This window comes from Antechinus flavipes, chromosome 2 (assembly GCF_016432865.1).
Source record: "Antechinus flavipes isolate AdamAnt ecotype Samford, QLD, Australia chromosome 2, AdamAnt_v2, whole genome shotgun sequence".
NCBI classification, from domain to species: domain Eukaryota; kingdom Metazoa; phylum Chordata; class Mammalia; order Dasyuromorphia; family Dasyuridae; genus Antechinus; species Antechinus flavipes.
The window spans coordinates 439,030,806-439,056,787 of record NC_067399.1 but is presented as its reverse complement, the minus strand read 5'-3'; the positions used below and the strand labels follow the sequence as shown (position 1 = coordinate 439,056,787).

Genomic DNA, 25,982 nt, shown 5'->3' with positions numbered 1-25,982 from the left:
CACATTTGAAGTAAAGAGATATACACAGAATAAAGGTAAAAGGTTATAGTAGAATATATTATGCTTCACCTGAAGTTAAAAAAAACATAGAGATAATAATCCTGGTCTCCAACAAAGTAAAAGAAAAAAAAAGATCTAATTAAAAGAGATAAGGAAAGAAACTACATCTTGCTAAAGGGTACCATAGATAAGGTAGTAATATCAATACTATATCAATACTATACATATATGCACCAAGTAGTATATAGCATCCAATTTCTTACAAAAGTTAAGTGAATTAGAAAAAGATAGCAAAACTGCTAGTGGGAGACCTCAACCTCCCCCTCTCAGAACTAGATAAATCTAACCACAAAATAAACAAGAAAGTTGAGGTGAATAGAATTTTAGAAAAGTTAGAAATAATAGACTTCTGGAGAAAACTGAATGAGAATAGAAAGAAATATACCATTTTCTCAGCAGTATATGACACCTACACAAAAACTGACTGCATTAGGGCATAAAAACCTTGCAACCAAAAAAAAAAAAAATAGAATTATTTGAGGTATCCTTTGCAAATCACAATACAATAAAAATTACATTCAATTAAGGGCTGTGGAAAGCAAAAAATGAATTAGAAACTAAATGATTTAATCCTATCAAAAATATTTTATAAAGCAAAAAATAATAACAATTCATTTGAAAGAACAAAAGATCAAGAATAGCAAAGGAATTAGTGAAAAAAAAAGAAATGTGAAGGAGCACAGTCTAGTCATACCACATCTTAAACTGTATTATATTTGATAATCATCAAAACAGACTGGTAGTAGATAAGAAACAGAGTGATTTGATCAGTGGAATAGACTGAGCAGCCAATATGCAATAAATAATGATTATATAATCTATTATTAGATAAGTGCAAGCTTTGGGGGCAAGAGCTCACTATTTGACAAAAACTGCTAGAAAACTATTCATTGTTCACATCCTTTGACATCTATCAATTTAGGAATTACATATTCTTATAAGTTTGACTCTTTTTCAGAAGAAGAAATCAAAATTCTCTAGGGTCATATGAAAAAATGCTCTAATTCACTACTGATTAGAGAAATACAAATTAAAATAATTCTGAGGTATGATCTCATATCTATCAAATAAATTAATATGACAGAAAAGGAATATGACAAACATTGAAAGGAATGTGGGAAAATTGGTACATTGAAAGAGTTTTGATGGAGTTGTGAACTGATCCAACCTTTTTGAAGAGTAATTTGAAACTTAGCCCAAAGGGCTATAAAACTGTACATACTTTGTATCTCGAAGAGATATTTTTTCAAAAAAAGAAAAAAAAAAAGGGAAAAATAACCTATTTGCACAAAAATATTTATTGTAGTTCTTTTTGTGATGGCAAAGAATTGGAAATCAAAGGGATGTTAATCAACCAGAGAATGACTAAATGTATTGTGTTATAAGGAATGATGAGCAGGATGCATTCAGAAAAACCCGGAAAGACTTACATGACCTGATACTAAGTGAAGTAAGCAGAACTTGGAAAACACTGTGCAAAGTAGCAGCAATATTTTACAATGATAAATTGTGAATGAAAGCTATTTCCACCAATAGAGTGATCCAAGACTATTCTGAGGGACTTATGATGAAAAAATTCTATCCATCTCCAGAAATCTCCAGATTCTCCAGAATCTTCAGAACTGAAGGAGTTTGAATACAGATGGAAAGATCCTATTTTTTCTTTTTCTGTGTGGGTTTGATTTTTGGTTTATGTTTTCTTTTACAATATAACTGATATTAAAATATGTTTTGCATGATTGCATATGTATAACTTATTATTGCTTGCATTGGTTAGGGAAAGAGAGAGAAAGAATTTGGAATTCAAACTTTTTTGAAATGTATGTTAAAAATTGTTTTTACATGTAACTGGAAAAAAATAAAATGTCAAAATTGTGGAAAAAATAGTAATCAAAACCATTGTATTTATTAAAGAATAGAGAGAAAGATCAATGGAATAGATAATAAACAAAAAAAGTCAATTATCCCATGTTTGATAAAGTAGAAAATATAAAAAAAATTTAAAACTCCCTATATGATAAAAAGCTGTTGTGAGAATTAGGCCCAGACCAACATCTTATAACATATTCCACAGTATATTCTCAATGGATACACAACCTTAATATTGTGATAGATGGACCAAATCCGGGGTTTAAAAAAAAAAAAAAAGGTTTGTTTTCCACAAAAAACTAGAATTCTGAAAGTAATTAACAAATTTGCAAAACAGGTGGACTCAACCAATCAAAAATGGGTCCATGTACCCTTTTTAACCACAATCTTAACACAGATCCCCAATCTGGCTCAAATTAGTTAGAGTCAATGACCTGGCAAAGGCAAATGGGGATGCTTAATAGATTAATCCCATATTGACCAACACACCCTTATAGAAGTTTTCCACCATCTTTGAATATGGGATACCTAACAAAGGAGGAGGAACATATCTAGGAGGGCATGAAGAAGGCAGAAGAGATGCTGTGAATCAGCAAAATATTAATCAACTGGAAACAACTAGAAGGAGAATGTGTGGTACATGGGAGGAATTCTGTTAATAAAAGCATGTTTTTGCTTTTGTACTAGTGTAGTCCTCTACCATAAGGATATACTAGCTTCTTGTAACCTGCAAATTGGCAAAAATAGCAAAAGTCAACATTGATGAAGTTGTAAAAAGACAGGAAGACTAATACATGTTGGTAAGGTGTGAAATGATATAACCATTTTGAAAAGCAATTTGTAAGTATGCACATAAATGACTAAAACACCCATACCCTTTTAATCCAGATTCTATTCTGTTTCAAAGAAATCATTGATAAGATATATACTCCACAATATTTATAATAGCACTTTTTGTGATAGCTAAGAACTGGAAACAAAATAGTAGAATATTGATTGGGGAATGGCTAAGAAATTGTAGTAAATGAATATAATGTAATGATTATTCAGTGAGAAATTATATATGTGATAAATACAAAGGGGCATGAAATAATCTATAAACTGATGCAGAATGAAGTAAACCTCCAAAATAAACACAGTAATTATAACAATGTACATGGAAAGAACCACCCCCTGCTCCCTACTCCCCTACCCCCTCCCCACCAGCCAAAAAAAATATCCATAAAAGTAAATGTAACAAAATTATAAAGATCAAGCAGAACTCAAATGAAAACTTTTAAGAAGACATTCTCAACTTATCCCTTGATGGAGTTTTAGAAGATAACAAGTATTAGACATTGCACATGTTTTCAGACTTTTTCAACTTGTTAATGAGTGGGTCTGATTTTTTTTTTCCTCTCAAAAAACCCCAAAACTTTTTATCACATGGGATGACTCTCTGAGAGGGGGAGAATTGGGATATTGTAGTGATATCAGAAGCAGAAAATATCAATAAAATCTTTTTCTTTTGACCTTAACAGAATTCACTCTAGGGGAGGAATCTCTCTCCACTTTAGAGGCAACTCGATAGTGTGATGGATAAAACACTATCCTGAAATCAGATGGACACGAATTCAGATTTGATCTGACACTTCCTAGCTGTGATTCTAGGCAAGTCTCAGTATCTTTGTTTCCCTCAGTATCAACTGTCAAATAGGAATTATGATGGCATCCACCCTAAGGTTGTTATGCAGATCAAATGAAATGATACCTGTAAAAGTACTTAGCCCAGTATCTAATACCTATATACAGTGTTATATACAGATTTATTTCCTTCCTTTCAATTTGGACTCTGAGCTGGGCATCTTTCACAATGGTGGCAAACACCTTTGGTGAGCAAACAACAACTTGCTTGTCAGTAAAAGCCCTTGATAATTAAAATTCCCCCACCCCCTCCTTTTATACTCCCTTATGTACTCTCTTCTATCCAGTGATGATTTTTCTTTGCTGGTCCTCAAAACGAAAAAGGCATTTTCTATGGCTATACTGCATGTTGAAGTGCTCTCCTTTTTCAACTACTTTCCTGTTTTCCTTTAAATCCCACCTAAAATTCTACCTTCTACAAGAGGCCTTTCCCAATCTTTAATTCTAGTGCCCTTCTTCTGTTGCATTATCTACAATTTATCCCATTAATAATTTGATTAAATAATTAATAATTAATTAATAATTTTCTTTCTTCATGGGCAGGGACTGTCTTTTTGCATTGCTTTGTGACTTCAGTGCTTGGCAGAGTACCTAGCAGATAGGAAGTGCCTAAAAATGTTTAAAGACTGACTGACAGTTTTGTGTTTTTTCTGATTTTGAGTCTAATGAAAAACTTTAGAGACAGAGTTTCTGGGTAATTAATAATCAATGTATTAATTAAGCTAGCAAATAATAAATTGGTGGTCTTTGGTTCCACTCAGTAACTAAAGACCAAACCACAGATATTCCTAAATACTTAAATATCTTTGGAAAAGGAGGTACCCCTGATAGATGAAAATCAACCCTAAATGGCAACCAATTAATAAGGGGTAGACATATTAACTAGGAGGTGGATTAAGTTTTCAACTCCTCCTGCTGAGGATATAATGATTACAAGATTCAGCAATCTCTACCTAGAACTTTATAGTTAGTTTTCTTGTTCATAAGCTGGGTCACCCTAAATTCTAATGGAGGGTTCTGAGGACAGAGGCTGACTTTCTTGGGGCAAAAAATCCACCCATTATGTTTATTCTTTAAACAGAAATAAAGTCTTTTAGTTGGGTGGGACTGCCCAAGATTAGGAGCATATGGGCAATCTCATCTCTCAGCAATATCACTCAAACTGATAGCAAGGCTGGTCCCTGAATGAAGAAATAGAAAGGAAAAAATCTTAATCCTAAATTTAAATTGGTTAGTAATAGGATAGAAAAATAAACATTTCTCTTCCAATGTTAATAATTAAAGAACTAACAACAAAATTTATTTCTTTGTTGCATCTTTTAAGGACTTTTATATAATCTTAACATGACAGACACATTGTTGGAGGAGAGCCTTTAAGGTTACATTTTATTCCAACAAATCAAATTTTTTTTAGTTAACAAACAATAAAAAACAGTGAGCTTTTCAGTCAATTGTTTGATTCTAAGAATTTTTTAAATTTTAATTAAAATTAAAACTTGTTATTTTCAAAATATATGCATAATTTTTAATATTCACCTTTGCAAAATGTGGTATTCCAAATTTTTTTTGCCCTTTCCTTCTCCTCATCCCCTTTTCTAGATGGCAAGCAATTGAATATGTTTAACATATGCAATTCTTCTATCCATATTTCCACAATTATCATGGTGCACAAGAAAAATCAGATCTAAAAAGGAAAAAAAATGATAAAGAAAACAAAATGCAAGCCAACAACAATAAAAAAAAGCTTAGAATGCTATTTTGTGATCACACTCAGTTCCCACAGTCTTCTCTCTGGGTGCAGATAGTCCTCTTCATCATAAGACCATTGGAATGGGTCTGAATCACCTTGCTTTTCAATAGCTCATAGAATCATAAGAAACCTGTCACTTTCTTATGTGCTTCAGACCATTCTTACAAAGATTTTGTAGAGTTGAGAAAGTAAACATATAGGTTTATGGCTCTTAACATCTACTGAAGTGACTAATACTGTCCACTATAATACTGAATGAGATTTTTTCATATCTGTTGATATTTCTCCTTTCAGATAGTTTGAAGATTGATCCTTTAACTTTGTATCACCTTCAGCATGGACCGGTGTGTACTTGATCTGGTCCAGCTGCTTTTGCTATCTTTACTTTCTTTAAGGCCACTTCCATTTCCTGAAGCAGTACATAAAAATGGTTAAAGTCTAAATGAGGAATCCACAATCATTGATCAAGAAAATGTGTCTTTGTGTGTATATAAAAAATACAACAATGTTGATAAATCTTTTCCATTTTTACTTTGTGGTCCTAATTTAATTTTTAAATACTCTTGACATTGTTTTAACCCACTTGAATTACATGACAAGTTTTCTACTCTTTCTCACTGTTTTATTAGGCTTATATTAATCATAATTTTTCTGTAAGGCTTGGGATGAAAAGAACAAAGAAATCTCTGCACATTGGGCCTTGAAGAAAACAGGAAGTGAGGTAAGGGGAGAAAGAGGAAGATGGATGGGTTGTGGCTAAAACCAGCAGTAGGAAATCTGGCCTAAAGTGATTTGGCCTAATAAAGGTTTTCTAATAAGGCTTCTGACCGAATTCAGGTCCAGTTGGTAGAAGTTATTGGAGGTATATTTCAATTCAACCAATACAAAGATCTTCCTAACAAACAGACCTATCTAGGAGTTGAACAGATATTGATTAGAGAATGGATAGAGATTGTAGAGGGATTCCTGTATTTTGAGGAAAATTGGTTTGTTACATGGGCTCAATCTCTGACTGTAATGGGCTGAGGCTCAAGTTGATGCACTGAGGTCCCAAGCCCGTGAGGCTGAATAGTAATTGGACCATACTCTACTCCCATGCTGATGGGTTTGTGCATAATAAGACCCTTCAGCCCAGAAACCCCCTAGCAACCCCCACTTCCCTTTGGTGCTTTTCATCTCCCTTTCTGAGATGTCAGGAAAGGCGTGATTATCTCCTTTTTAGTGCTTTCACCTCCCTTCCTGAGAAGTCAGGGAGGGTGTGATCACCTTCCCTTGGGGGCTTTGACCTCCCTGAGGAGTCAGGGATGGCATGACCACTTGTGTTCTAAAACAAAAGTGGGAGATATAATAGGCTGAGGCTCAAGTTGATGCACTGAGGTCCCAAGCACGTGAGGCTAAATAGTAATTGGACCATACTCTATTAATATATAAGCTTGGAGAAAGAATGGCCCCCGGCGCACTCTTTGTGCAAGTCCTGATGTGTTGTATAGGAAATGATGTTTTTGGTGGGTGGAGGCAGGGGAGTGGAAAAGGAAGGGGAAGGAGAGACTGCTGGCTGGCGTTTTGACTCAGCTGCTCTCATTGCCATTGCAATGGCTGTTCAGCTCAGATCTCCCTCTGCTAGCTGGCTTCCTGTCACAGCTGCCCATATTACTATCACAATCCTTTTTCTCCTCTTCACTCCAATAAAGATTGAAGATTTTTCCCTTAACCTGAATTCCTGACTCCGACTGATTTTAAATACCCGGTCATTACATCTGACAATGGAAGTAATTCTGAAATAAGGTCTTTGTTGCCTTCGGCTCTGGATCAAAGTCCAAGACAGAAGCCCTATCTTTTGGGAAGGTACATTAAGTTTTCCTTATTCAGGTCTAATAATTGCAAAACTAGAAGGAAATTATGTCTGGAGACCAGGTGATCTTATTCCTGAGAGGTCAGGGTACTTCTCAATATGTGAGCTTGATGGGAAATAAGGCAGCTTTCTTTACAGATAACACAATTCTAGGACGTGCATATTACTTTCAAACAAAGAAACCAAAGCTTCTAAACTGGGGGTGGAATCTACCTATTACAGTTAGGTCAAGAGCAAATGGTCAGGATCCGAGATTTTCATAGAACTTCTAAGTTTGATGAAACCTTAAATAGTGTGGAAAAATTATGATTATAATTTTTATAATTATCTAGATGATATGAGTAATGAATATACTAATACTTTAGATCTCTCAGAGCTGCCTTTTCTGATTTGGGAAACAGTTTTACTATGCAGCTTGAAATAATCAATCAATTCTTGACAGTGCTCTGCTGTGTTTGTTAAGTAAAGTGACTCAAAGACTATAGAACCTGTACCAGTGTGTGGTTCAGAAATGGTGAGGGGTCACCATTTAATAAAAAAAAAAAAAAGCTGGAGAGATCTCTAGAAGCAAAGTTTAGTATACATTCTGCCGAGAAGGGTATCCAACCGGTAGAGCAGACAATGGAAGGGAGGAAGCACCTTCTGGGGCTGGGTAAATACTTTTAATTCCTAACTCAAATACTCCCTCCCATCACTGACCTTTATCCTCATTGGCTGGGGGTCTCACATTCTAAACTCAGGAACTACCCAAGAAATTGAACTTGACCAATAAGTACATAGTTGCCCATATTTGACTAAAATAGGGAGAAAATGATGTCATGGGGGTATAGCAGGAAGAGGATCTAGGTATGCCCTTGGATCAATGCTCAAAGTCCTTCAGGCCTACTCAAAAGCTGAAGTAGATGAAGCCTTACTAGATTTTCACAGCTGTCTGTCTTGAAAGATCTCACCTCATCTCATTCACCAGTCTAGTCTTGTCCCTCCCCAAGTAAGGACCACCATGGTTTGAAACAATCACTTAAGAACTGTTCCCACTAGACTGGAGAACACCCATGATTGCCTGTATTCATAGGTTTGTCATGGAAAACCTTTCAGGCCCTGAAAATGATTGTAATCCACCTTCCTTCCCCTCCCTTCCCATTTATGATTTGTGTATAAAAACTTTGGAAACTCTATTCCTCACTCTGAAAGTGTGAGGAATGAAACTGCTACTTGATCTTTAAAATCTACTTACTTTGTGTGGTTCCAGCAATTCACAGTTTAGAGACCAAGATAGCAAAATTCTGTTAATAGTGGCTTTGTGAACCTTAAAGGTGATCCTTCTGAGGCCTGGAGGAGAGAAAGAACTCCTTTTAAAGTCATACTAACAGGTGTGGAGCACTAATATGGTGCAGTTGTTTAAAATGTACAAAATGTATTCCTTTCCAAAGTGCTTGCAAATGAGGAAGACTAGTGATTAGATGATATAGAATCATTTTATTGATGGAACAGGTTTTAGAAACCATCTATTTCAATTCTCATTTATCAGATGGAGAAACTAAATCCAGAAAGGGTATCACTTGCTCATAGTCCCAGAGATAGATAGCTGGCGGCTAAGCAGAAACTAGAACCCACAGGTCTCCAGATCACATTCCAAACATCAGCATTTTAGTTCAACAGCAGAAACTGATAGAATTTTGTCGGAGGAAATTACATCAGAGAGGATTTTTTTCTATCTGCCTTTACAACCAAAGGATTTTTCTATTAGACATGTGGCTGAAACCTGCACTATGTGCTGGGTCCCCCCATTACTACATAGGCTCATTGAGAGTAGAGACTTTCTTGTATCTTCGGTCCTTTGCACAAAGGGAACACTTAAATGCTTTTTTTCAATCATTCATTCATTCATTTTCATTGCCACAAGCTCTTCTCCTTGGGTCTTTTTCTGTGGCTACACACTTTTGTAGGATTAGGAATGACTACTGGAGTCTCTGCTGGGCCCCAAGCCTAACGTAAACTGCTAAATTCTGGTACCGAGAAGGAGTTGCTCTAACCCTCTCATTTTAAGAAGAAATCACGGCCCGGAGAAAAGGGATTGCACCCGGGTCACAGGGAGACCAAGTGGCAGAGCCGTAATCCCCGGCCTCCTCCAGCCGTCCGGGTTTCGCGCACACCACGCACTCCGGCGCCGTGGAGCCCACGCCGGCTCCAGAACGCGGGGACCTGAGCAGGGAAGCTCCGCACCCGGATGCCGCCTCTGGGAGGTTCGAAGTTCTACTCGGCTCCGCCCCGTCCTGTTCCGCTCCGCCCCGCCCAGCTCCGCGCAGCGCCAGCCCTAACAGTGCAGGAGAGAGCGCTCATGAATATGCAGATTGCGGAGGAAGGCTATTTAAAGGCGTTCTGGCCACGCGCCTCTCCCCTCCTGCTGCTGCCTGCCGACCGCCTCGGCCTTCTTTCGACTTCATCACCTCTATCACCGAAGTCTCCGCGCGGTGGTCTTTGCTAAGTCATTAAGTAATTACGGAGAAGGCCGCAACATGTCTGACAAACTGCCCTACAAAGTCGGTAAGCCCCGGGGGGAAGGGACTACTGGCAGAATTACGGCACACTGGAGGGTTGCACGGGGCTGGGGTTGCAGCCGTCCCCGGAGGTTGCACTATGGCTAGCAATGGGCGGGCTGGTCGTGGGTCCCCTGACCGGCCTGGAGGGGACCCGCGGATTTGATCTCTTTGAATTGAAGGTTTGGCACGTTGGCCTGGGACAGCCTAGCGGGGCGCCCACGCGGTGACTACTGGGGAATGTAGTTCGCCTATGGCTCGCTTCCTAGTGCAACCCAAAGCGGGAGGGCTAGGGGAACTACTAGTCCCAGCGTGCCCTACTTCGCGGGGCTGCCGTAGGACTAGGGGCTGCAGAAAGCGTGCTGAGGGGCGGGGCTTTTCTAGGCAGGTGGATAAGGGTCCCTGGGAAACCGCGACTAGCTGGACACTGGATTTACGAAATCGGGAACTGAGAGCTACCTCATCCTTCCAAAACTGAACCTCCCTCCCTTCCAATTGAGGCCCCTCTAGAAGGGCGTGAAGTTGGGATAAACCTATGAAAACGAGAGACTACTGGACTGGAAGCCAGGAGATCTGGGATCAGATTCTAGCTCTGGCACTAACTTGCAGGGTGACTTTGGTCACTTAAAAGTGAACTGGGGCATGGGGTGGGTTGATCGCCATGGACTCTCTCCCTGAATCTTCCGTTACTTGTTGCTTTGGCATTTGGGGTGGTGAGACCAATAAAGTGAGAAGAGCCCAGGATGTGGAGTTGAATGCTCTTTCTAGGATACCATTGCCCTGTGGTAGTTAGGGAAGACTCCATGGAGTACCTACGCTGGCCTGGCAGAAGGGCAGAGGAGGGGTGGTGGTATGTCTCTGTACCTGGGACATAATGTTCTCCCCTGCCCCTGAGGCTCTATTGATTATCCGTCTTTTCCTTCCCTAGCTTTTTGTCCTCTCTGCTTTGCCAAAAATAATCTAGTTTCCCTTACAGAACATGGTATTTACACGGCCCCCACTCAGAGAGCCCCAGGAAGCTTTTCTGAGGCTGGCAATCTTAGAGGTTAGGGAGAGTTATGGTGGTTGATAGATCACATAATTCATTCAGTCAACATTTTTAAAGCATCTATTATGTTCTCTGTCTGTAGAACTTTCAGGTCCCAGGATTGGGTCAGGAATTGTAGACTCTCCAAAGAACACTGGTTTAAACTGGTTAATCGATTTAATTAATTAGGAGACTCCTTTCTGGTTTCATCTTTGAAAATCAACTTGATGGGAGACATGGTCAAGACACTTTCCCTTCTAGGTCTTAATTTTTTCCTCAGTAAAGTGAGAATGATAGGGCTAGGATGATCTCTACCAGTTCAGTGTATGTTCAGTAGTTCAAGGTCCCTTTCCAATTTTAACAGTACCTTCTTAGTTTTAGAAATGTATGTTGATTAAACTTTTTCTGCTCTTTAGAGCTCACTCTTAACAGTCTTTTGTCTAGTCTCTATTGATCTCTCTATTCCTATAATATTGAGTCCATGTTGTATAATACTTATATTTAATCAGATCTTTGCTGGAGACTGTCTCTCATTAGTTTGTGATTGCTTTATGCCACTAGGGCACTTTTTGAGCATGTTTTATAGTTTATAAAGTAAGCAAACCTGTGAAGTAGTAAGGGTTAACCTATTGCCCTTATTTTATCACTTAGGAAATTGATATGTTTGTGTGACTTGCCCAAGGTCACATTGCTAGCTGTGGTAGAGACAGGAATGGAACTCAGGCCTTCTTTTTAATGTACATTATTTGTCTTTAGATTTGTAATAATGATCAATCAAGGAGAGTTGAATCAATATTTTAAGATGGGGAGCAAACATCTCTCCTGTCCACATTTTAAAAAATATTAATAGCTTTTTATTTTTCAAAATACATGCAAAGACAATTTTCAACCCCTGCAAAATCTTATGTTCCAACTATTTCTCTTTCCACTTCCCCTAAATGGCAAATATCCAGTATAGATTAAATATGTGCAATTCTTCTAAACATTTCCACATTTATGCTGCACAAGAAAAATCAAATCAAAAGGGAAAAAATGAGAAAGAAAAAAAACAAGCAAGCAAACAACAATAAAAAGAGTGAAAATGCTATGTTGTGATCCACACTCAGTCCCCACAGTCCTCTCTCTGGGTGCAGATGGCTCTCTACATCACAAGTTCTGTTGGAATCTCATTGATGAAAAGAGCTAAATCCATCATAGCTGATCGTCACATAATCTTGTTGCTGTATACAGTGTTCTCTTGGTTCTGTTCATTTCACTTAGCATCAGTTTATGTAAGTTTCTCCAGGCTCTCTAAAATCATCCTCCTGATCGTTTCTTATAGAACAATAATATTCCATAACGTTCATATAACTTATTCAGTCATTCCCCAACTGATGGGCATCCATTGAGTTTCCAGTTCCTTGCCACTACAAAAAGGGCTGCCACAAACATTTTTCACATGTGAGTTCTTTTCCCCTTTTTATAATTTCTTTTGGGATATAGGTCCAGTCGTGTAGGCACAATTTGATACCCCTTTGGGCATAGTAATATATTGCTCTCCAGAATGGTTGAATCAATTTATAACTCTATCAACAATGTATATGCAGGGGTCCTCAAACTACTGCCGCGGGCCAGATGCAGCATGCTGCATCTGGCCCGCGGCAGTAGTTTGAGGACGATTATCACCCTCACCCAGGGCTATGAAGTTTCTTTATTTAAAGGCCCCAAAACAAAGGTTTTGTTTTTACTATAGTCCGGCCCTCCTACAGTCTGAAGAACAATGAACTGGCCCCTATTTAAAAAGTTTGAGGACTCAGTTTTCCCACATCCCCTCCAATGTTTATCATCTTTTCCTGTTATATTAGCCAATCTGAGAAGTGTGAAGTCTTAATTGACATTTCTCTAATCAATAGTGATTCATAACATTTTTTCATATGACTAGAAATTGATTTAATTTCTTCTGAAAACTGTCCGTTCCTATCCTTTGCCTGTTTGTGAAGATCTAGGAGGGAAACAAGGGGATGGATGGCTAGTAGGTTAGAAATGATTAGCTTTATAGGATCATTTGGTCTGAATTCTTTATTTTTATTTTTTCAATGAATTCTATGTCTAGTAAACTGATCAGAGCAAAAAAGAAATAAAGAAAAAATAATAATCAATCAATAAGTATTTATTAAGTACCTCCGGGGTGCCAGACACTATGCTAGGCACTGAGAATACAAAAAAGACAAAACAAAAACCTCCAAAACAATAGCCTTCACTCTCAAGAAATTCAAAACAGGAATGCAAATAACTACTATGTTCAAAGAAGAACGAGGTGGAGTAAATGGAAATAATCTCAGAGTCAAAGACCAAAGATTAAAGAAGTCTAGGAAAGGCTTCTTGTAGAAAATGCGACTGTATCTGAGATATTAAGGACTCCAGGAAGGACATAGAAATGAACAGGAAGAAAGTTTCAGGCATGAAGCAGTGAAGACAAAATTATATTTTATTGGGGGGATGGGAGGAGGCACTCAGAGTTAGGTGACTTGCCCCGGATCATACAGCTAGTAAGTACTTCAGGTTCTCCTGACTCTAAAGCTAGTACTCTATCCACTGTAACATCTAGTTGCTCCTCACAAAATTTTAAAGAGTTCTAACTGTTAAGGAGTTTATATTCTATAAGAAACTGTGTATGCCCTTAAGTAAATACAACATATATTCCAATAATAAATTCCAGCTGTATTCCATATAAAAGGTAATTTTCCTGAGGTGCAGGTGCTAGCAGTTTGGGGGAACCAGGAAAGGCCTGATGTAAGAAGCAGTGCTTGAAATGAGTTGTGAATGAAGATAGGAATCATGGATCCTAAAAAGGGAAGGGAGGGGAAAGTGCATTCCAGGCATGGGGGAGATCTTTTAAATATCTTGGAATGTTGTGTGAGGAACAATAAACAAGCCACTTGGAGTGAATGTAGAGTGTAGGAAGGAGTATGATGTGTAATAAATCTGGAAAGAGTCCTAATATCAATGCCAAAAAGAGTTTTTATTTAGAGGCATTAGAAAGTTGCTCTAACATTTGAGCAGGAGAGTGATACATGCAGTGAGATACATTTAGAAATAATGTAACTGAATTTCGTATAGCACTTTTCAAGTTTGTAAAGAGGTGTGTGTCTGTCTCTATCTCTGTGTATAATTTGAGTCTCATAAAACTCAGATACTACAGATCCTACTTATTTTTACAAATGAGAAAATCCAGAGATTGATTTATCCTTGTCACAAAGCTTGTAGAGAGAAAGAGTAGAGAGCCAAATCCAGGGTTCAGTGTTATAACCAATACCAAGCCACCTTTCTGACTTACATTTATAGCCAAGCTCAGGAAGGCATGCTCTTTCATTAACCATTTGGCATAGCATGAAGAAAAAGGAAAAAAAAAAACTTCCTCCATTTACTTCTTTGCAGTCTGGGGAAAAAAAAAGATATATACAAAATAAAATGGAATCAGAAGGAAGGAGAAATAAATATAGGATGTTTTTGTTATTATTTTATATTAGATATATCTTAAAGGTAAATTGTAAAGAATTTGGGGTTTATGGTTTTTTTATTATGTGATTTTCATTTTTTTATGTGAATATTTTTGTTAATGATGGTTACTAAATTTGAAGAAAATATACAGTATGTACATAATATGTGTATACCTTTGTGTATACATATATGATTATGTGCACATACACATACTCATGTGGCTATTAAAGCATCACACTGCCCTGAGACTTTAGGGTTAGTGTGTGTGTGTGTGTGTGTGTGTGTGTGTGTGATTTTAATAATGAGATAATCAGCTATCCAAAGGTGAAGGGTAATAGGCCACCTTGAGAAGTAATAAGTTTCCCATGAACTGGTTTTAAGTCAGACCAAGTATATGCTGAAGTTCTTTCTAGCTCTGGGATTCTGAGATTTCCTAAGGATTTCCATCCCCTACTTGGGTTCACTAAGTTTGAAAAGTGTGAGTCAGGGTCCCTACCTCTGAGAGCTTATAACTGTCAGAAGCAGCAAGCTCAGAATATGCTTGATGAGAGGAAGGCAAAGGGGAGGGGGTTTCCTTCTCCCCCTTCCTCCCCCATCTTCTCCATAATGCTTAGTCTGTTTTTTCCCCTGGCCCTTTAGCTGACATCAGCCTGGCTGCCTGGGGACGCAAAGCCCTGGACATAGCAGAGAATGAGATGCCTGGCCTGATGAAACTTCGAGAGATGTACTCAGCTTCCAAGCCACTGAAGGGTGCCCGGATTGCTGGCTGCCTCCACATGACTGTGGAGACGGCTGTTCTTATTGAGACACTGGTGGCTCTGGGAGCTGAGGTAAGTCCACATGGAACATCAGAAGAGCCAGCACTGGGGTCTGGGTGGGGGAGGGGGAGGTTTCAGGCTGTTCTGGAAGCTTTCCTGGACAGTCACCTCTCTATTCCGTATCAGTATATAGCGGAAGGAATTCTGGATTAGGAGACAGGGGGATCTCAGGTCCAATCTAAACTGTAACATTTGCCATCAATGTGATCTTGGGGCCTGTTTCCCTATCTGTAAAAGTTAGACTAATTCACTTGTCTTTTTCAACTCTAAATCTATAAAAGTGAATGATTCCTTCCTTTTGTCCAGACATTTCTACCTGACCTCTCCCCCAACAATCCTTTCACAATGTAGGGCAAGAATTGTCCCCATTATACAAAGAAAGAAACAGGCTCAGAGAAGGATAAAACCTGTTCTCCTGACTCTCAACCCAGGGATTTTTTCCTAATCCACTCACCATGGGTTGACCTTCTTGACTCATGTGTACTGATTGGTAGCTCCTTTGGCCTCTGACCCAGGTGACTTTACTACATTGACTTTGAGCTGCTGTTCTCTGCTTTTGTGATGAACCCCTTGTCTCTTGGTCTTTGCAGGTACAGTGGTCCAGTTGCAACATTTTCTCCACCCAGGACCATGCAGCAGCTGCTATTGCCAAAACTGGCATTCCTGGTAAGTCTTCTTCCTCTGGGCATAGCTCCCACCAGGGACTCTCTTGGGGGCAGGGAGCTGGAGGAAAAGTCCTCCAGAAGGGGAAGATTTCAGCTGTTCAAAGGCATTAAGGACATGGAAGAAAGCATAAACTCATTCTTTGTGGTCCAGGGGATATGATGAGTACCAACCAGAGAAAAGTTATAAGGATGCAGATTGTGGCTAGATTGAAGGAAGAACTTCTCAAAAATAATAGCTAGCATTTATATAGTGCTTTACACATGTCATTTTATAATAATTAGAGCTGCCTCCATACATGGCGGTGCTGATAACTTTGGAGATGCCATTCAAGGGACTCCTTTGATTTGGGGTGGGGTGAGAGGATCACAGAGCTTCAAGAGACATCTTGGATCATTTCCCCTCATTTTCTACATGAGGAAACTGAGATCCAGCCAGGTTAAGTTACTTTATCCTGGTATCTCGGGTAAAGTGTGCAATAGCTGGGATTTGAATGCAGATTTTGTGACTCCAGTTCCAGCATTTTTCAGATTATCCTTCCCCAGAAGCCATCCAGCTTTAAAATTCTGTTACTATAAGATTCTGTGAAAGACAGGGGATTGGAGTTTAGGGAAGGTTGATCCTGTACAACAGGGATGTTTATTTGAGGAGAATTGTAATGGTATTAATGCTGACCAACCATTCTGTAGGGACTGATCATAATGGGAGCCTGGGTGAAATGAAAGGATGCAGAACCTTTCAGTTGGCCTTCAGTGAGAAGGTCTGGATGAGCTAGGAGGCTTGCGGGATCTCTGTGAGCAGGAAGAAAATACAGCAATGTTTATTTTCTCTGGCTGTTAGTGTGGCTCAGCCTAGCCAGGCTCTGGGGAATAGAATTGTGTTTTCGTCCAAGGGCCTTGGGCACAGGGAGGCTGATGGGATGCTTGGGAGGGTGAGGGGCTCTCAATAAAGCAGTGCCTTTGATTCCTATCCTCTGGCCTGGTGGGGGAGGTAGGCAGAGTGGGCAGCTCCCTCTGGTTTGCCTTCTCTGTACTTTGGGACACTGGACTTTGAACCCAAAGGATAAAGCTTTGTTTGCAGAATGTTTCTTTTTTTGCCCTTTGCCCAGGATTTGCAACATTAGTAGCTTGGTGCCTCTACTGAGCCCAGAGGAACTCTGATGTCTTGCAATGCCCTTCTCTTCCCAGGCCATGATTAGGTTAGAAGTCTCCTGTGCACTGAGACAGGGGATGCTTGTCATGATCTGCCACCTACTTTCCCCCATGAGCTTCCTTTATAAAACACACAAAGTGCTTGGCAAACCCTAAAGCTCTGCATGAATGTTAGCTATTATTACGATTATTCTCTGGTTCTTCTCTACTTTTATCTTTCCCCTATTCTACCCTTGCACCCCCAACACATTTAAATTGTTTTTAATTTAAATATGGTTAAATTTGGTTAAATTGTTTTCAGGAGCCGAGGAACTCTACTTTAGGGATAACCAGGGCAGCCCTTGGTTCTTGGGATTGGGTGGAGGACATCCATATCTTGCAAGATCTTCTCTCATAAGTTTCTAATAATGCTACAAAAGGCAAGGAAAGAAGTATTGGGGATACTAAGTTTCCTTAGGGAGATACTCTTAAGATCTTGGCTTAGAAACTGGAGGGAGTTAAAAAAAAAAAAAAAAAAAAAAGAAAGAAACTGGAGGGAGGACACACCCCCATCCCTTAGACTGGCAGGTGAGGGGCGGAGAGATCAGAGTTCGGTGCTAGCCACTAGTTGGGTGGATTATGTACGAGGTCTGGCCTTGATTCTTCCTTCAATTGCTCCTTTAACCTATAGAGTAAAAAAAAAAATGTCTAATACTAGTTTATCCAAGGCTTTTCATGATCTTTGTGTCCAGACAGTGTATCCCATGTCCTTCCTGTCTTCTGTGCCCTAGACAGATGAGACTGTTGTCTGATCCCAGGTCATGCCCTGCCTGCCCTCATGTCTATTTGCTGAACTCCTCCTCTTCCTTCAAGACCTTGCTCAAGTGTCACCTCCATGGCCATGTCTTCCCTGATGCTGCTAGCTGAAAATTCTGTCTCCTCAAGTTTTCCTAGAGCATTTTATCTCTCTCCCTCCTCTGCCTCCATCACATACTTCCTTACAGCATTCTTATTTGTGTACATGTTGTATCTTGAACTTGTCACTTGTAAGCTTCTTGGGAGTATGATCTTCATGCTGAGTACCAAGCACAGGGCCTGTGCACTCCAATGTTGGATCAGCTGCATTCACCCCTGTCCTCCCACTCTTGCCTCAGTGTATGCTTGGAAGGGGGAGACGGATGAGGAATATCTCTGGTGCATTGAGCAGACCCTCTATTTCAAGGATGGGCAGCCCCTCAACATGATCCTGGATGATGGAGGGGACCTCACCAACCTCGTTCACAACAAATACCCTGAGCTCCTGAAGGGTAAGAAGAAACATGGGGGAATGGGGATGCACAAGGGTAGAATTTTGGGGTGTGCAGGAGTGGTATGTGGGGTTCTTGTAGGAAGTTGTGGGGGGAAAGGCTGCAAAATTCCTGACTTCTCCAAGGAGGGATGGCTAGATAATGTCAGTTTCTTTGTGAAGCTGATGAGGGGGAAGTTGATAAGAAGGTCTCAGTGGCTGTTTTTGGCACATGGAGGGATTTGGGTGACTTTTTCAGAACTCATAAGGGTAGTATGGTATATATGTATAGTATATTATAAATACAGTGGAAAGAGGCCTGAAAATAGAATTTAGAGCAACGAAATTCGAAATTCAAATCCCACCTCTGTTACTAGTTCTTTAGCTAGGTTTATTCATCTGTAGATTGGGAGATTAGACCATATTATTTTGAAGATCTCTTTCTTCTCCAGTGAAAGGAAACTCTAGGAAACTTTTTCTTTCCTGGAAGATTAGGGATAGCCCCAGGGGTAGTCTTTGCATCTGGTTTTCAGTAGAGTTTAGTATGGCCTGGTTTTGCCGTCCTGGGGAGCAGGTTGGGCCAAGGTGAACTGACTGTTCATAGCTGTGCATTTAGGGGTGTGGGGGAAGTTTGGCTCTCTGCCGGTCTCCCTCCTCCTGCACTGAACCTTTTTCTTGCTAAGCCTCCCCTGAGGCTAGAGTGGGAAGGAAAAAGGGAGGAATCTTCCTAATGACCTTGGAAATTTTCTAGACTTTATTATGTTGTCACTTCAAGTTCTGAGTCTCCAGAGAAGAGAGGGAAGAAGGCCATCCCTTGGGTTCTAGCTTGATTTGAGTTTGGAGTCTGGGTCTCCATTCTGGGATAGGGGCCTCCCTTTTTGCTGGAGTTTGTTCAGGAAAATTTGAAAGGGGAAATAATATAAATCAGTTGGGGATGGGGTGGGATTGTAGGACATTCTATGTGTAGGAAAGCTGGGATCCTAAATTCCTTTTCCCAATTAGCCTTGACCAGGCCCTTTTCCTCAGCCTCAAGCCTGAGCCTATAGAAAATTAAAAAAAAAAATTGTTGCATTGGGAAACAAGGAAGAAAATTCTGGTGACTTGGAGCTGAAGTAGATGTTTTTCCTGTTTGTGTCACCTGGATCATAGATCCAGTTCCAAGTCCAAGAATCTTTCCTCTCTGTAATTCATTCACCACCAACACCTGGAAGTCTACTCTTTGAGCTGCATGGCTTTAGGCTAAGACATTATTATTCTTTGTTAATATGGAGATCAGCTGTGAAAAGGGAAAAAAAAAAACATTAAGCCTTTGATATACCACTGCTGATCCTTGACTAGTGTTGAGATGCAAGTTTTGGGGGCAAGGAGAATGATGCAATGCAAAGAGAAATTGATTTGTAATCAGGATAGTAGGGGTCCAAGTTTTAACTCTGCCAATAATCTGTTTTGTGTGTCTGGGTTTGGGTTTCCTCTTTTTTTAAAACAAGCTTGCTGGACCATATCATTTCAAAGCTTTCTTCTAGCCTCATTTTCAAAATCTAAAAAAAATGGGAGGATATGACTCCAAGCAGTAGGGTCCTGGCAACATAGTGAAAGGGGGTAGTTCAAGGAGAGATAGAAAGGTATAAGGCTTTCTCCACTCATTCTAATACAACACAAAATGACTTCAATTGGGGGAAGAGTTGGGAGAGTGGGAAGCATTGTTGATTTACTTCACTGCTGGTGTTTTCCTTCTCCTTTTCTCAAAGGTGCTATAATGGTGGGAGGATTGAAGGGAATTCATTTCCTACCACCACTCTTCCAAGCTGAACAAGGTGGCACATGTTAAATATTTGTTGAAAAGGAATTAATTAAACATGGCTCCAGAGGGCTGGAATTATAGGGGACTGGTACTAATGGAGTATCTCCTTGGCTCAGGCATCAAAGGTATCTCAGAAGAAACAACCACAGGGGTCCACAATCTATACAAGATGAAGGCCAATGGAGTTTTGAAAGTGCCAGCCATCAATGTGAACGATTCTGTTACCAAGGTATCTCTCTACTGAATTCCAAATCTGTAGGCAGGTCAGATGAGTCCATAGTCCCTAAGGACCAGCATGATGTAGTTGGAGGTTATGAGACTTGAATTTATATTTGGGTTTCCATTCTGTCATATGCTAACTGTGTTACTTTTGATAAGTCATTTAAGTACTCTGGACTGGAGTTCCTTCATTTGTAAAATGAGAGTGTTAGATTAGATGAGGGCTTCTTTAATTTTTTCCACTTGCAATCCTTTTTCCCCAAGAAATTTTTATGTTTCTCCGGGTATATTGGTATGCATATTAAACATTTACTGATAATAAGTCATAATTTCATGATGCCCACATTCAGCTTATAAAACCCCAAATGAGATTGTAAACCACAATTATGAAGAAGCTGGGCACTAGATGACTTCTAAGGTTCTTTTCAGCTTTAAATTTATGATCTTATGAGCGTAGGATTTATTAGCCCTGTGAGCAGAGATGAGACACATGAAAGCTGTGTCTGTTTCCACATTGGTAAGATAAGGATCAAAATGTTTTCACTGTCTGCCTTACAAGATTGTTGAGCTAACAGTGTTCTGAAAATCTTGGAGTGCTTTAGCACATATCTTGTTAGTTGCTGATGTTCCCAATTTACAGATTAGGAAATTAATCCCTTCAAGATTCATAATCATAGAATATTTGAATTGGAAGAGAGGAAGTAAGGAAACTGAGGATTAGAGAGGGAAAGTAACTTACAAAGGCCATTTCTTTTTTTTTTTTTTTTAAATTTAATTTTATTTAATAATAACTTTGTATTGACAGAATCCATGCCAAGATAATTTTTACACAGCATTATCCCTTGCGATCACTTATGTTTCGCTTTTTCCCCTCCCTCCCTCCTCCCCCCCCCCCCAAGATGGCAAGCAGTCCTATATATGTTAAATATGTTGCAGTATATCCTAGATACAATATATGTTTGCAGAACCTAACATTTTTCTTGTTGCACAGGGAGAATTGGATTCAGAAGGTAAAAATAACTCGGGAAGAAAATCAAAAATCAAATAGTTCACATTCATTTCCCAGTATTCCTTCTTTGGGTGTAGCTGTTTCTGTCCATCATTTATCCAATGAAACTCAGTTAAGTCTCTTTGTCAGAGAAATCCACTTCCATCAGAATACATCCTCATACAATATCGTTGTCGAAGTGTATAATGATCTCCTGGTTCTGCTCATCTCACTTAGCATCAGTCCATGTAGGTCTCTCCAAGCCTCTCTATATTCATCCTGCTGGTCATTTCTTACAGAACAATAATATTCCATAACATTCATATACCACAATTTACCCAGCCATTCTCCAATTGATGGGCATCCATTCATTTTCCAGTTTCTAGCCACTACAAACAGGGCTGCTAACATTTTGGCACATACAGGTCCCTTTCCCTTTTTTAGTATCTCTTTGGGGTATAAGCCCAGTAGTAGCACTGCTGGATCAAAGGGTATGCACAGTTTGATAACTTTTTGGGCATAATTCCAGATTGCTCTCCAGAATGGCTGAATTCGTTCACAACTCCACCAACAATGCATCAGTGTCCCACAAAGGCCATTTCTTGTTAGTAGAACTGGAATGAGAGTCTAGGGCTCCTGGATCCAGAGGGCAATAGGGAGTCATTCTGAGTTCTTGAGCGGAGAGGGGACACAATGAAATCTTCCTGGAGTCCAGGGGGGGATTGCATCCTCCTTTCCTTCTTTTCCAAACTCCTCCCTTCCCCTTCCAGAGCAAGTTTGACAACCTCTATGGCTGCCGTGAGTCCCTCATCGACGGCATCAAACGAGCCACAGATGTGATGATCGCTGGCAAAGTGGCTGTGGTGGCAGGCTATGGTGATGTGGGCAAGGGCTGTGCCCAGGCCCTTCGGGGCTTTGGGGCCCGAGTCATCATCACAGAGATAGATCCCATCAATGCACTGCAAGCATCTATGGAGGGTGAGTGTGGACCAGGGCAGGCTGGGCAGGCCACGACTTGGGGTGCTCAGGGGTAGGCCAGGGCTGATGTCTGTGTATGTCTGTGCTCAGGCTATGAGGTGACCACCATGGATGAGGCCTGCAAGGAGGGAAACATCTTTGTCACCACCACAGGATGCATAGACATCATCTTGGGCAGGTGGGCTCGGCTTTGAGGGGACCACCATCTGCCCTCCCATCTCCCTCTACGTGCCCCTGCCTCTTCCTGTCCAACTCTATTTTCCCATGGCTTGTGTCCTTCCCTTATTGCTCCTTCCCTTCCATTTGTCCTTCCCTTAGCCTTGTCGCTCCTCTTCCCTTACAGCCAAAGCTCCTGCCTTTGTTCCCTAGCTCCTGCTCCCCTTCCCCCTCACCCCCGGGGCCACTGTTTCCTACCCCCACCACAGGCACTTTGAGCAGATGAAGGACGACGCCATCGTATGTAACATTGGCCACTTTGACGTGGAGATAGATGTGAAGTGGCTGAATCAGAATTCTGTGGAGAAGGTGACTGTGAAGCCTCAGGTGAGGGCCTGGGGTGTGTGAGGGTGCTCTGGAGCATCTGCAGGGTCCAAGTCTGAGGCAGAAGGGCCATAGGCTCCCGAGTCAGAGCATTGAGTCCCACTTCTGATGCTGCTCCCTGGCGTCTTGGGCAAATCTGTCGCCTCCCACGGGCCTCGGGTTCTTCCTTTGTGAAAGATGGCACTAGATCCACAGTCCTCTGACTGTAGGCTCTGGAGAAAAGAGCTGGAAGGACTTGGCCTTGGGTGGTAAGAGGGTGGGAGTGGGATTGTCCTTAGCTAGCATTAAGGAGATTGGGGGGAGGATGGTCTGCAGCCTCGCCAGGAGATTGTTTGGAGGCTGCAGACCATCCTCTGGTCTCAGGGTGTGCACGTGTATGTGTGGGTGTGGGTGTGCACAGGGAGCTGTTGCTGACACTGATTGGAGAACATTTCTTTAGCTTCCATGAATTGCCACAGCCCCAAGACTCCTTGGATTATTCTTGGGTTGGAGGAAATGGACTAGTGTCTTCTTCCATTCCCCAATTTTGCATATAGTAATATTCATGGGCATGTATGAACAATAGCAAAGGCAAGCTGGTGATTGATTATTGGTGGATGGCAGAAACCCAGGGACCCATAGTGCTTGGATCTGCCCTCAGCCCACCCAACTTCCCTCTGGCCTGGCTCCATCCATTCTGCTACCTCCTTATGTGTTAATTTTAGCCCTGGAGTGACTTGGCCCTGGCCCTTACCACCTCTGCCCATTTCTGGAAGGCTGAGCCAGAGTGAGGGAAGAAGGGAGACTATGGCATTTATGGGAGTAGAGACAGGCCAGAGTAGGAGGTTACTTGGCTAGTCTAGACAAGTGGCTAGATGACCACTTGTTGATTGCTCTGTAAAGGGATTCCTATTTAAGTTTGGTTAGGTTTAGATGTTCTTTGGGCCCTCTTCTAGCTTTTGAGTTTCTGTGATTTTGAAGGGTAGAGGATATAGGGGCCTTATTGAGGAGGGGAAAAAAGAGGGAGGCCCTTTCCTGTTCTCTAGCCCTCACCTTTCTCGCCCACCTGACCAGGTGGACCGATACAAGCTGAAGAATGGGCGGCGGATCATCCTGCTGGCAGAGGGCCGTTTAGTCAACTTGGGTTGTGCTATGGGCCATCCCAGCTTTGTCATGAGCAATTCCTTCAGCAACCAGGTGTTGGCTCAGATTGAGCTGTGGACCTACCCAGACAAGTACCCTGTGGGAGTGCACTTCCTCCCCAAAAAGGTCAGTGATGTTGCTTCTACCTCCCTATTAGCTTACTGCTTAGTGACTGTCAAGGGAGCTAGCTTTGGTGAGTGGATCCAGGAGACACATCAAACTCTCCACTTTGAGCCAATCCCTTCTCTTTCTCAGCTCTTATTCAGTGAGAAGACTTTTCTGAGAGAAACAGATGAGATATCAAATAGGGGAGACTATTGATGAAGGTCATGTTATGTAGATGCTGCTCCTCAAAAGAAATGGACAAGATTATGGCCCAGGCCAGACCCATACTCGGGCTTTCCTGGATGACTATTATGGATCGTTCCTCTGCCCCCAGTCAGACAATTCTACAGTGATGGAGCTGAAAGGGGCCTTTGACCACCTATAGTCACCATCCACTGTCCTCCCCAGCAGGCACTCATGTCCGGTTTTATAGAAGAGGAAACCGGGCACAGACAAAGTGAGGGATTTTCTTTAGGTCATACCAAAAGGATAGGGGTAGATTTAGGAGAAGAATGCAAAGCTTTTATCTATGTCAGGCTTTGGGTTCTTTGCCCCTCAAGTCCTGACTTCAGCATGAATACTGCTAGTAGATTAGGCCTGGGACATTTAATTTGAGTAATTTGGCTTTGGTTCCTGCCCAGCTTTACTCTATATGAGACTGGGATGCCTTCTTGTCTGCAGTTAGCCATCTCTGTCCCTGGTCTGTCTAACTCTCCAGTAGCCTTTTATTTTAAGAGTTGGGAAGACTTATCTTTTCCCTTTAGTTTCCCCTCAGTTCTCTGGGAAACTCCTGTGCTTTAGAAGTAGTTAATTGATTGAGGCCAGCCTTTCTCCATCAGCAAACATTTATCTACTTTGTGCCAGGCAGTCTGCTAGGTGCTGTAGATACATTAAAAAAAAGAAACATTAGTCCGTGGTCTCAAGGAGCTTCCACTGTCCCATGCACATGTAAGAGTATATGAAAAGTACATAAAATGATTTATTTTTTTGGTAGAGAAAAGCAGTTAGGTGGAATAGTGGAGAAAGTGCTGGGCTTGGAGTCAGGAATACCTGAGTCCAAATCCAGCCTCAAATATGATCCTGGGCAAGTCACTTTATCCTCTCTGCCTCATTTCCTCATAAAATAAGCTGGAGAACAAAATAGCAAACCATACTAGTATCTTTGCCAAGAAAGCCCCAAATGGGATGACAAAGAGTCAGATACAACTGACTGACAGCAACAAATATAATAGGATATAATATTATGTTATAATGTAGAAAGGATGGAAATAATACAATAAGGATAATGGGGATGGAAAGGCAGGCAGAGCAGGTTGTGTATGGGATCCTGTGAGCCACTGGAGTTTTTTTGAATGGGCACCGAGGCTTCATCAGAGTTGCATTGGAGGAGAATCCCCTTTGTAGCAGAGGTTGGAAAAGAGAATAGAGAGACTTGAGGCATAGAGTCCCGTTAGAGTGACCTGAATTAGAGTGGTAGCTAGTGGAGAGAAGGGCTCTTCCAGCCTCCTCAAGAAGTCCAAGCTGGAGGCTCGGGGACCCAAGGCTCACCTTCTCTCATTCTTCCTTACAGCTGGATGAGGCGGTGGCTGAGGCCCATCTGGGCAAACTGAATGTGAAGCTCACAAAGCTGACGGAAAAACAGTCCCAGTACCTGGGCCTCCCCAGAGAGGGCCCCTTCAAACCTGACCACTACCGGTACTAGTCCTGCCCATCACAAAGACTCCGAGTGGTCTATCACGTTTTCTTGCCTCTCCAGCCCCTGCACAGAGTAATAAATGGTATCTAGGTTTGGTTGGGCATTCTCTTCTGTGTCATCTCTGTAACTGCCAGCCACTCATGTATTTTTTAGATCATGTTTGTGTCTAGAGTGGTACCAGATGTTGGGGTCGAGGGGAGGAGGAAGCAACCAAAGAAACAAGCTACCTCGAGCCCAACCTGGCATCCTTGTCCTGATCTGTGAAGATATTGTGTCCTACGTTATGCACTATAGCATGGACCCCTTAATCTCCGGCTTTAGACCTCTAGACATAGTTTGCATCATGGAACTATAAAGGATGTTAGCTATGAAAAGAAGG

General features: G+C 41.0%; 1 protein-coding gene across 1 annotated transcript; it reads left to right on the top strand.

The window, feature by feature from the left end:
- Positions 1–9,553: 9,553 nt before the first annotated feature.
- On the top strand, positions 9,554–25,709 carry AHCY (adenosylhomocysteinase). Its single transcript, XM_051979150.1, has 10 exons — positions 9,554–9,758; positions 14,898–15,088; positions 15,667–15,742; positions 18,024–18,176; positions 20,072–20,184; positions 21,933–22,140; positions 22,231–22,318; positions 22,566–22,683; positions 23,734–23,928; positions 25,478–25,709. Exons 1-10 carry the CDS (start codon positions 9,731–9,733, stop codon positions 25,607–25,609), a joined length of 1,302 nt encoding a protein of 433 aa, XP_051835110.1. The 5' UTR covers positions 9,554–9,730; the 3' UTR covers positions 25,610–25,709.
- Positions 25,710–25,982: the final 273 nt, after the last annotated feature.